Here is a 12,939-nt window from a genome sequence, read left to right on the forward strand (position 1 = left end):
CTGACATCACTATGATGTCCACAAAGAATTTTTAGTCAAGAGTCAAATAAGTAGAAGAGCTTAAAAGTGCCACGTGCTAAAATGAGAAACTGGTCCCCACAAAGCCATGGTCATGGGGCACGGTCAGCCAGGGTCTGGGTCGCAGCCCAGTACACCAGAACACGTGGGCAGTTCTCTGAACACACATGTGGTACCTGTCCTTCCAGGTACCTCTGGTTTTGATCCCACTGTTTGTCAAATTAAGTACTAAATATTCCCAAAGGTCCTGAACATACCTCAGCAAACGAACAACTGAAAATGTCTCCAAAGTGTTAGAGAAACCTCTAAAAGCCTTGGGCATTTTTTCTAATGATTCTCTGTTTTGTTTGTTCCTCTTCAATATCATCCTGTGAGTAATGGGAGAGGCAAAAGGGCTTAGTGATGCTCACAGGCCATCACTAGCACAGGCTGTGGGACTTATCCTCTTAGACCCTTTCCTCCTAGTTTATTGGATTCTCTTTCATTACTTTTACTTTTCTGCATGATCCTTTCTTTTCTGTCTCTTACTTTCTGTCCCCAATAAATACTAGCTCAAATTATCATTCTCTTATCAAAAATGAGCGTTTGTTTGCCAGAAGAAAATATATTACCCAAATACCTTGATCTATTCACATCTCTCCTAACAATATTTTGTGTTAATTCAAAGACTCAGGCAGTGGATAGTCCAACAGCTTGGTGTAGGGTTTGAAGGCAGGGGTGAGGAATTTTTAAGCTTCTGTTAATATTTCAGGGTCTTGATCCTGTCACTAGAGGGATGTAGAGGCACAAAGGTACTTCCTAAGATTCTAACCCCTAGAAGCTATATATTAACTTATTTAAAATGTATGTTGTAATGCACATTAGTATAAATATTCCTTATGGGACCTAGTAGTAAAGAATAAAGTTGAAGTACTGGAGGCGAAAAAATATACAGAGGGAGAAACATCCCCAAACTTGTTATATTCTTGTTTTTCTCATTTCACCAGAAGACAAGAAACATTTTCTAAGGGCCTCTAGGTACAAACCAGGCTTAAAGTGTGTAGAATTCAGATGAGTTGTTTTGTGAACAAATATGAAGAACTTCCTTATTTTATTTTGCATAAATCCTTGAGGGTAAAAGCTACGTCAATTATGAGGAATTAAAAACTTCTTCTAAAGCTCTACTGGTTTAAGCACTTAAATCAACTTGGTAAATGCACCTCTTTTTAAGGACCAAAAATTAAAGTGGGAGCAAAATGGAAGTTTTCCTACCAAACTGTTAAGAGTAGTTACCTCTGACCTGGAGGGAGAGAAAATGTAGTCTTTGAATTGAGCTACAGACAGGCTTCAACTTGCCATGTGCTCTAAAATCTTCTCTCTCTAGGAGGGTCAAGATTAGGAGGCCATAATCTCCAAGGAGCCTGGAATAACAGATTTTCCAAACTGGGTTCATCAACTACAGATTTTTAGAAGTTTTCCAAAAAGGCTATTTCAGTAAATGAACACTCTTACCGGCAAGTGACTTTTTGTTTCCATCCTTCCAAAGCTTAATATCTCTCTTTCTTCTCCTGCCCATTAAAATCCAGGACCAGTGCCTGTTCTCTTGGGTGTGCACTGCTTGGATGAGAATGAGACAGTTCATGTTGCAATAAGCTTGTGGGCTCTCCTCCCTCCTGTCCTGGTTCTGGAGAGAGTTCTGACAGGAGAGGATGGATAGACACACGGATCAGTATGTCTTAAAAATTCAAGCACGAGAGCCCGGCAAAATGCGGGTCTTAATGTGAAAGCTAAAGATGGGTCAACGTTTTTGCAGCAGTCTTCTCTCACGGTGAAAGTCACCTGGTGATTTCCTCATCACAAAATCCAAAGGCTTGGACCTGTCTCCTCTTTGCAGCAACTGATGCTGTGAACTCTGACACGGAAATACTCATCTCTTGGCTTCTAACACGCTCCATTGCCTGGTTCTTCTTCTACCCTTTTCAGTGTCTTCTCTTCTACTTATTTTACTTGTCTTTCTCTTTTTTCCTAAATGGGAGATTCCCCCAGGTTCTGTCTCTGGCTTTCTCTTCTCCTCTCTCTGCATTTCTCCCTTCTCCCACCTCTTGCTAACCTGAAGGCTTCAACTGTCATTCCATGTGGACGATGCCACTGAAAACTGTCAATTACTGAGTATCTACCATGAGCTGGACACTTTAAAAAAATATTTATTTTCTTTTATTTATTTCCTTTATTTTTTTGGCTGTGTTGGGTCTTAGTTGCAGCATACAGGATCTTAGTTGAGGCACACGGGATCTTTGTTGAGGCATGTGCGATCTTTCATTGCTGCACGCAGGCTCTCTCGTGGAGGCGCACGAGCTCAGTAGTTGTGGTGCGCGGGCTTAGATGTCCCACGGCATGTGGGATCTTAGCTCCTCGACCAGGGATCGAACCCTCATCCCCTGCATCGGAAGGTGGATTCTTTACCCCTGGACCACCAGGGAAGTCCCGAGCTGGACACTTTTTACATGTCATCTCACTGATCTCACACCAATTTTCTGCCTTTTAGGTGAGGAGGTAGAATCTCAGGGAGGTTTGAAGACTCACCCGAGACATCAAGACCACACAGCAGACGTGCTAGAGCCAGTGTTGGAGTTCAGATCTTTCTGGCTGTAAGGCCCACACTGTTGTCACTACACCGGCCCTCCTAACCCATGACTCGGCCTCCGGTCTCATTTCAAAATCCACAAGTCTTCTTCTCTGACTGGTTTCTCCTCCTAACAGAGACTTTCTGAAACCATTCACCACCTTTCTCCCAGTGACCCAGCTCCCAGTGGCGGGAGTCTCTGCCTCATCTCGTGGTCCTCCCCTTGCCCCGCTTCTCCACACCCACCTCCTAATCTCACCAGCTGCCAGATGCTACCTCTGACTTCATCTTTCCCTTCTCCCAACCAGCCGACACACCACTTCCTGAGCACCGTTCCCCAGGCCACATTCTTCCCTTAGGTAAAATCTTCGGTGGCTTCCCGCTGCTGAGAGAAAATAATGTCCAAATACCTACACTTCTTGCTCAAAAGTCCAATCTACTTTTTGGGTCATATCTCTCAGAACTTCCTGACACGTAAACTGTGTACCAGTGAAACCGGGCAACTAACTATCCCCTGAGTGTCTGAATGTCCCATTTCTATGCTTTTGTTCAGGCTGCTCCTTCTTACAGGAACTCACTCTGAATCCAGCAGCCACTCCCCATCTGCACAAACTCTACCCTGTCTCATGTAATGCACACGCAGACACACACACACACACACACACACACACACACACACACACACACACACACCCCCCGATTCTCCTCCACCACCTTCCAGTTGGATGTCACTTTACATCTTTAAGCCTTCCCAGATTTCCATCTGTTCCACTCTTGGGGAACTTAGCCTGTTCTACTTTGGGTTTATTGCCCCCCTCCTCTTCTTCGTAAGCTCTAAATCCCTTGGCACAGAAGGGACATTTCAGCCTCCTCAGCGTATTCCCTGCAATCTTTTAGTCCAAGGGACATAATGGATGCCTGCCAAATACATATTAATTCAATTTAGTCAAACTTTGGTAAAATCTAGCAGTGTGAGGTCACATTTTAAATGCAATGCTGTACACGATTCTCCCCTAGCAAGAAGAAACAAAATGTTTCACACAGTCTCTGAGCATCTTGAGATCAAGACTGTTTAAATGATGACTATGAGTGCATAGCCTCAAAATGATTACCTTTTTGCCTAATGTAGAAGGGAGAGAGGGCAGAAAAGGATTTGTGGAGAAAAAGAAACAACGTTAGGTTCTGCCCACTGTCATATGAAGAATGGAGAGGAAATAACTTACGGTAGAATGCACGTCAATAAGATAGGATGGCAAACGCTGAATGATAAAAATTCAATTTACATGTAGCTCTCCCGTGACACATAAATATTGTCAGGTAAGGTAAACTACTGCAATATTAACCTGTACTTAGTGAGATGTTAGCCTCTGAAATGTTCTTTGGTTTTTCCCTATATTGTAGTTTATGTCTTCCTAAGTGGATGGTAAGTTCGCAGAGGGGAAGACATAGACCCACTGTTACCCGGCTCTTCTGACACTTTGGTGTTTACTAAATGTTATCCTTGGGACTGAGCATCAAAGAGGGTCATGACTCTTCTAAGGTCTCATTCTCAAAGAGTTATTAACACAATTTTGGAGGATGATTTTTGAGAAGATATCCAATATATGGCTATGTTTATACACAAGAATTTATATCAGATTCAATGATACTCACTCCCGAATTGTGTATCATGGATACAAGAAAGTTGTAACTTTGACTTCTCTTTAACCCTGTTAGTTTTAATCTACTATGAAGCAGAAGAAAGTTCAAATCATGGACAACCACGCCCTCTGTGCAATGCTACTGATCTTAAGGAGGAGTTACAAGCAACTGGATGCAGCAAGATCAGTGCAAATCTATCACCAACACCAGTCAATCTATCCAAAATGTGTGCTGACAAAAAGCCAGTGCTCTCCCATTGGGACCGAACATTAATCCTCTCCCCGAACACAATGTAATTGCTTAAATCCTTAATTTCTGCAACTCAAGGAATTTCTTAAAGTATGAATCTCCTTTTGCCAATGGCAAAGTTCCAGGTTTGGGGAATTGAGACATTAGTGATGACAGGAGGCATGAGGTCAGAGGATGACAGACAGGACTGAATTCACTGCACAGAGAATTCTCCAGGAAATACCATCTGCACACCTGAGGCTTAGAGTTGGTGTGTATAACCAAGAAGTCCACTAGGAACCAATGATTTAGCCGGGATAGGGGCTCTCCAATGACTGCCAGTCCTATTTAAAAGTTAACAAAATGATTGCTAGAAACTTTATGTTCTGGGAGAAAGGTAGGGTAGGGAAGGTGAAAGCAGACAAAATGCAACATAGTCACAGATGCAAAACCTCTTCTCACTCACCACAATCATTTGAGCCACGTAACTTTCAGGTCCGGTGTATTCAGTCGGGTCTTTCACCTTCACCAGGACTAGGAAGTACAAATAATGCCACATATTGTGTTCTGACTTGATGTGCTCCTCAAAAGAAACCGTTTTATTATCAAACTTGTCCCTCTCGAGTCCTGCAAATCACAGGAGACACAATGTGTGTAATTTAATCAGCACTCGCTTCTTGGCATAAAAACAGAACATAATAATTATTGTGAAAAAACGCTTTCTGAAAGACCATGACAATTTAAAATGTTATGATTAAAAACAACGTAGTATATAAGGCCTGCAAAAAAAAGTCATAGAGTTTTTAATTTCTTTCCTGTGGCTCCTTAGAAATGCACAGTCCTATTATAGATGTAAAATTTGCAGACAATTTTAAATATAGCTGTATCAAAATTCTCATATTAAACTGGACCGCAAGTCTAAGAAAAAGAAGTCAAAATGATTGTGCAAGAAAAAACACGCTTGTTAATCAGGGCAGAAAGAAAGTGTCATTTTAACCGAAACTTGGGTAAAAGGAGAAAAGGCAGCTAACAGTCATCTCTTCAAAACCACTTGTAATCAGTGAAGGGCAAACGAATGTCCACAGATATCTGGGCTCTGAGCGCAGTAAGGACTCACAGGCTCATTCCACCCCTTAGACTACTGTGTTCCAGGCATTTTGGGGAGGGGAAGGTCTGCTCAATTTCTAGGGCATATTTTTAGCCTCTGGAAGGACACGGAGCAGTAATCTCACTGGGTAGTAAGATTCTTTTCTCTCAAAGGTTGAAGCGCAGATGAAAGGAAATGAATGGGGATGAAGAAAAACATCTATGGAAAAATGAATTATACTGCCAAGTAAAATGGGATGTTGGGATTCAGTCTGGTTTTGCAGTTCAGATACTGGAGGAGAAATCTGGAAATTGAATTCCAAACCTGGCTACTCTTTTCCTAAACATATTTTTTTTTTTTTTAAAAAAAGGTCATTTGGCCATTTAGGCATGAAGAAGACCCTTTAAACAATAAGATGCAAAACAAAGTACGATAAGTAAAAAACCTGTCCCCAATGAAGGCGTGACCCTTTAAATTATATTACTGGATATTTTTACGGGAAATACCATAAAGTTTGGCTGGCAGATGGCTATGCCTCATCTTACTTGACCTATCAACAGCTCAGCATGCTTCAAATAAAATCCAATCCTCTCCCCCAAACCTGCTCCACCCATGTTCTCTTTTCATTCCATGACAACTCCGTTCTTCCAGTTTTCAAGCCAAAAGTCTAGGAGTCAACCCTGAATCCTCTCTCTCTCTCTCTCACACATGCCACATCCAATTCATGTTGAAATTCTTCTGGTTCTACCTTCAACATATACCCAGAATCTGATTGCTTCTCACCACCTCCGTGGTTACCACTCTGGTCTGAGCCATGATCATGTCTCATCTGGATTACCCAAATAATCTCCAGACCCCCTGTTTCCACCTTTATTCTCTGTGGCCTATTCTCAACACAGCAGCCAGAGTGATTCTTTAAAAACCCGAGCAGGATGGTGTCCCTCCTCTGTTCCCAACACTGCGGCGGCTCACCTCCTCAGAATAAAGGTCAAAGTTCTTACAGTGCCCTACAAGTAGGGTTGCCGGGGAAAATACAGGATGCCCAGTTAAGTTCAAAGTTTGGAAAAACATCAAATAATTGTTGAGTTTAACTACATCCCACTTAATATCTTTTTGCTAAGCCCTAAGTGATGTGGCCCTCCAGCCTCTCTAACTTTGTCTCCCTCTATCTTCTCCCTTGCTAACTCTCCTCCAGCCACAGTGGCTTCCCTGCTGATCCTTGCACCCAGACCCCTGCCCCAGGGCCTTTGAACTGGCTGTTTCCTCTGCCCACAACCCTCTTCTCTCTGGTATCTCTTTGACTAACTCACTTACCTTCCAGTTTTTCTCAAATCTCACCTTCTCAATGCGGCTTACCTTGATCACTTTATTTAATCCTATAGCCTGTCTCTTCCGTTTTGCCAATACTTTCGATCACTCTTTCCTTGTCCCCTTCCTTTTCCTAGAGTGCTTATCACCTCTTAACAGACTGAATATAGCCATATCAAAGGTGTTCTATTAAACTGGACCACAAGTCTCAATTACAGAGGTAAAAATGATTGTGCAAGAAAAATCCAGCCTGCTAACTGGCACAGAAAAGAGGAATATCATTTTATCCAGGAACTTAGATATGAGCTTATTACGTTGATTACTTATTGCATGTCCATGGGCAGATATATGTGTCTCTTTTCTTCACCAATGGTCCCAATAGCTTAGAATATTGCCTGCTACATAGTCGGCACTGAATAAAATATTAATTGAGTGAATTAAGAATATGTCACTAAGAATATAACAGAACTGAAGAGATGCAGAAAGAGTAGGATATAAGCAGAAAGCAATGAGGCAGTAGAAGCTGTGAACTGGCAGAAACCAGGAGGTAGAGCAGCAAGTAGAGAGAAGCAATTAGCATAGGGAAGCCATTCTAGACAGAAAGAAAGGGGAAGCTGAGAAAAAAGTTGTTGGGTAATAGCGTATGGTGGGGCTGAGGGTCTTGCTTTAGTTTCATGAATAGCATCTGGCTCTCCATGATGGCTCTTTGCTTACTGCACCTGTTATCTTAAACGGCTCATGTATTGTTTCAATAAATTCTCATTACTTTAAGAAAAAAAAGACTATGTCACTCATAAAATATTGTTCCACTAGGATGGCTATAATCAAAAACAGATAATAGCAATGTGGATGACGACATGGATAACTTGGAAGCCTCCTACACTACTGATGGAAATGTAAGATAGTGCAACTTTACAGAAGAGCTTGGCAGTTCTGCAAAAGGTTGAACATAGAGTAACCATGTGTACCAGCAATTCCACTCCTAGGTATATACACAAAAGAAAGACATATGTCCACACAAAAGCATGTACATGAATATTCAGCATTATTCATAATAGCCAAAAAGTAGAAACAACCCAAATGTTCATCAGCTGATAAAAAGATAAACAAAATATGGTATATCCATACAGTGGATATTTTTCTGCAATAAAAAGAAAGGAAGTACTGATACATGCTATATAACACGAACCTTGAAAACATATCAAGTGAAAGAAGCAAGTCACAGAAGACCACATATTTTATGATTCCATTTATATGAAATGTCCAGGATAGGCAAATCTATAGCAACAGAAAGTAGATCAATGGTTGCCTAGGGCTGAGGTGGATGGAAGGTTTGATGGGAAGGAAGGGAGCAGTGATGGCTAAAGGGTATGAGGTTTCTTCTGAGGGCAATGAAAATGTTCTAAAATTGATTGTGATGATGGATGGAGAACTCTGAATATACTAAACCCACTGCATTATACACTTTAAGTGGGTGAATCATACAGTATGTGAATTGTACCTCAACAGAGTTATTACCAAAAAAAAAAAAAAAAGGAGAAAATTTTAAAGTAGCTTTCTCCTAGAATTCAATTCAAACAATTCCCTACCTGTTGCAAGATACACAGGGCTATAAAGATAATGTCTACCATCAATTAACCTACAATATGGGAGAGGAAACAGACAACTTGTTTATATTCTGAAGTGATACAATCTTCCAAGGAAACATAAAGGAGGACAAAATGAGTTCTGACCAGGCACACTTTAAAAGGTTTCAAAGAGGCATAAAACTTTAAATGTCTGGCCTATGAAACATGATCATGGCAAATGGAGAAGAGACGAATGGTAAGAAAAGGTACTTAACTTTTATTGAGCACCTATTTATGCTGACAACTATAAAGATGTCCAAACATGCTATAATAATTACAATAATCCGATCTGACCTTTTAGCATGTGAGGAAAGAGATTCAGAGGGATTCAATTAATTGCTCAAGTTAACACCTCTATTTAGTGGAAAAGTCAGCCAGTATTTAAATAAAAATATTCCTGACTCCAAAGCCATGTTCTTTTGCCTCTGGGCTGAGGAAATAGCACAGCAAAGCTAGAGATGAGAGTAAATGCCCTGTTTAGGGGGACTGTCAGTTCCTCTGGTGTGGTCAGGAGGGAACACTCAGAAATTAAGATGAAATGGTACATTTGGCACAAAACATGAAAAGTACTAAACACAAAGCTAAGGAGTCTGTGCTTTATGCTGAAGATTTTTTTTTTTTTTGCGGTACATGGGCCTCGCACTGCTGTGGCCTCTCCCGTTGCGGAGCACAGGCTCCGGACGCGCAGGCTCAGCGGTCACGGCTCACAGGCCCAGCCGCTCCGCGGCATGTGGGATCTTCCCGGACCGGGGCACGAACCCGCGTCCCCTGCAACAGCAGGCGGACTCCCAACCACTGCGCCACCAGGGAAGCCCAATGCTGAAGATTTTTGAGGCAGCCTGGCATACTGGGAGCTGTGCTTTAAGTAACTCCCTGTGCCAGGATTTAGAGGAAGACTGTGAGAGAAGAGGCTAAGGGTAGGAGTCCAGGGGACTAGGACAGGGGAGGAGGGATATAAGGGAGGGAAACTGGTTGTCTTTCATCTTCACTGGGTCTTGCTCTCTAAGCTTGATCATCCATTCCCATGGTTTCAACCATCATCATTCTGATGAGTTCTCGATCTTTATCCCCAGTACTGACCCTTCTTCTCAACTTTAGATTCTACTTCCCGCTGCCTCCTGGATAACTTATGGGCATGTCAAACTCAACTCATCAAAGATTTGTTTCTTTAGCCCTTCTTCTTCCCCTCTGTTAATGAAATCCCTGTCCACCAGTGAACTTGAGGTCGCCCTCAGACTCATGCACTGACTATCCATTCTGTGCACGTCTTGTAGTCACCCTGACTTTCTCACCATTCTCCAAACACACCAACTCCTCTGAAAACTCTACGCCCCCCATCTAGTCTCTTTCCCACTTTACAGGAATTTCTTCTCCAAGAGCCAACTCAACCACTGCCACAGCTCTGACTCCCTTGGTTGGTCCTCTCTGTGTCTTTGTTACGAAAATTTGTCTGTTTCTATCTTAGGCTCTACTGCTTTGTCTGATTTATTCTTGTATTACCGGCACCTGGCATAGTAGCTGGAAAACAGTAGGCATTCAACTAAAGTTCACAGAATAACTGAATGTATCAATAATAAAGATTGAAGAGGACTCTGGGGTAGAAACTGAAGAGGGCTTGATGTCCGATTAGAGGTACCAATTTAGGAGGAATCTAGGACTACTCGATATTCTGACTTGAATGACCAAGTTTAAGGTAATATCACTAAATCAAGAGGAAAAAAAATAGAAGGAAGAGATTTTAAAGGGAGGACGTATTTGATTTTGGATGTGTTGAGTTTAAGATGCCTACGGAACAACCAATGTTGGGATGTTAGGTAGGAAGCTGGAAATTCCAAACAGCATTCAAGATATAACTCCACTAGTCCAAGGATAAATGACATAAAATGAACAATGAAAGCCAGAGCATCAGATGAGACAACCAAGGGAGAAAGAAAGGAAGGGTAAGAGGAGCTCTGTGTGCTCAATACAAACTTTTCAGGAAAAATGTTAAGGCTACACTTATGTTGTGTTTCCCACCCAGTATGACTAAGGTAAGGGAACATACCCACTCACTAGCCAGGCATCCACATTCCTCTTCTCTGCTTTATTTTTCTCCATAGTCATCATTTGACATTCTATGTATGCTGGAAAATAAGTTCCATGATGGAAGTGTTTTTTGTCTGTTTTTGTTCACTGCAATACCCTAGCACTTAGTAGATGCTCAGTAAGTAACGGTTGAACAAATAGGTGAATGAATGACTTTCACACATAAGTATAGACAATAAAGATAATAAAATAATGCGCAAAGTATAGAGAAGGGACTAATTACCAAGAGAAGAACCTAGATGCCCCCCCTCACAATTTAGCCTTTATTTCCTATTAAATCATCTAGAAAGATCTTTAATTCTAGGAACCTGACCCTCCTATGATAGGAGTTCTGACCTATCATCAAATCCTTTCTCCATTTTGTTATTTTGTCACACCTGGTCTGTCGACATCTCCTTTTCACTGGATTTTTCACCTCTAGTAATTCAAAATTAATAGTTAATGTGGACAACAGAGTCGATTTGTTTCCATGCTTACTGCTTCAGCTCTGTCATGTGCTCATCATCACCTCATCATGACCACCTTCTGGACCACTAGCAACTGTTTTCTGAATCCCAACTCTGAAACACCTGGTTCACTGTCTTCAAGGCTAGGAAAGTCCCATTTGCTCTCACTGCCTGTCACAGTACCTACGTCTTCTGTTGCTACTATGGGCATCCTTGGAATACTCCTGGGGCCAGCTCCTACTGTGGAGAATCTCTCCTCTGTTATTTGATACTATATCCCCCTTTGGATCACAATTTAACACCAAACTCCTCCAAGAACCGTTTCTAGATTAATCACAACTATTTGATAGCCTACTAATACAACCCCCAAATATCCCGAATGTTTAAATTATTCTTGTAATTAAGTTCTTCTAATATATATGGTATATATTAGATCTTATATGTGGTAAGTGATTCCAGGAATGAATGCATATCTAGATATACTTTATCACGACACTTCCCACATGTTTCTGCCCTTTGAGGGCAGAGAATAAAGAACCTTTATGTTACTGAGGTCACAGGGATTAGCAGCTAAAAGAGCTTGAAAACACTTTTCAATATTTAAGTAAGTTTCTATTTTATTTCAAACGTTCACACTAAATTTGTTCTACTTTACAAAGTATTTGTTCTAATATAAAAATACTATTTGAATTTGCTCTCAGGTTGACTCACCTCAGTGGTCTCTCAAATTTGTTAATAAATGTGAAGCTTCTGAAAAATAGGCCATGTTGATCTAATACCTTCTGATATATCACCCTATATCCCTGTGGACATGTGTGTGCCACAGAAACAATACCATACATGTGACAAAACTTGGGATAACTTGGAATTAGTGCATCTAAGTTTTTTGCCTGCAGTATATAGCAATTTAGGACTTACTTGCTTTATCTTCCTTTTATAGGTTATAAGCCACATAAGTATAGAGACAATGTTAATTTGGAGGTGACTAATTGGATAGTCATTCATTAAGCAAATATTTATGAATGATCCCTAATATACACTATGGAAGCATAAAAATGGATAAGATGTAGATGTGGATCTCCTAAAGACGAGAAGTTATCATGTATTGAGAGCTTACTCTCAGTTAAGCATGGAGCTAAGAATTTTTAGATACAGGATTTCATTTATACCCACCACAACCCCAAAACATGGCATTATATTCCTCACTTTCAAGGTGAAAGGAAACTTGACCAAGACCACATAGCCAGGATGTGGAACCAGTGTAGACCCATGTCTACTTGATGGTAAAGTTCATATACTTTCTATAAGATGGTAAGGCATAGTATACAACAGAGGAGATGAGACAATGAAAAATACGTACAGTACTATATAGCTAATCGTGATCGACAAATTTAGCAGCAGATGTGTTTGCTTCTGGTTAGTGAGACCAGAGAAAGCTGAATTCATGGAACAACGGCTTTAGAGACAGGGCAGTAGTTCAACAGCTTAGGAGTTTGGGTATTCCAAACAGAAACACCATAACTGAGAACACATGAGAGAGAGTCAAAGATGAGTAATGCAGTTGAACCAGAACCTGAGCTATAAATGGGAGAACAGTGGAGGAAAAGGCAGGCAAAAAAGAAGGGGCCCAATTGTGGGGCAGCTTACATGACAGGAAAATCAGAATTTTAGAGTTATAGACTGTACAATGTTATTGATAGGCTTTTGAGTAAGGAAATGAGTTCAAAGTGGAAAATTCTGTCTGGCAGCACTGAACAGTCCATTTGGGGGGTATGAGCCAGGGTGAGCCTCAAAAACCAAGGTGTGGCTGTGGGAATATGTGGAAGGAAGTGAGACTGTGAAAGCAGATTCAGTACCACGTGGTAACTAGTGCACCTGGAGGAGGAAAAAGGAGAT

The 12,939-nt window shown here is 41.2% G+C and overlaps 1 protein-coding gene across 3 annotated transcripts in view; it reads right to left on the reverse strand.

Annotated features, from left to right (window-relative positions):
• The window catches only part of ITPR2 (inositol 1,4,5-trisphosphate receptor type 2), a 527,727-nt gene that overhangs the window by 49,798 nt on the left and 464,990 nt on the right, over positions 1-12,939 (reverse strand). For all 3 annotated transcript variants that reach the window (XM_060024473.1, XM_060024471.1, XM_060024470.1), the window contains one exon: positions 4,956-5,116. In XM_060024473.1, coding sequence (XP_059880456.1) covers positions 4,956-5,116 — 161 coding nt within the window. The remainder of the gene's footprint in view (positions 1-4,955; positions 5,117-12,939) is intronic.

This window comes from Delphinus delphis, chromosome 11 (assembly GCF_949987515.2).
Source record: "Delphinus delphis chromosome 11, mDelDel1.2, whole genome shotgun sequence".
NCBI lineage: Eukaryota > Metazoa > Chordata > Mammalia > Artiodactyla > Delphinidae > Delphinus > Delphinus delphis.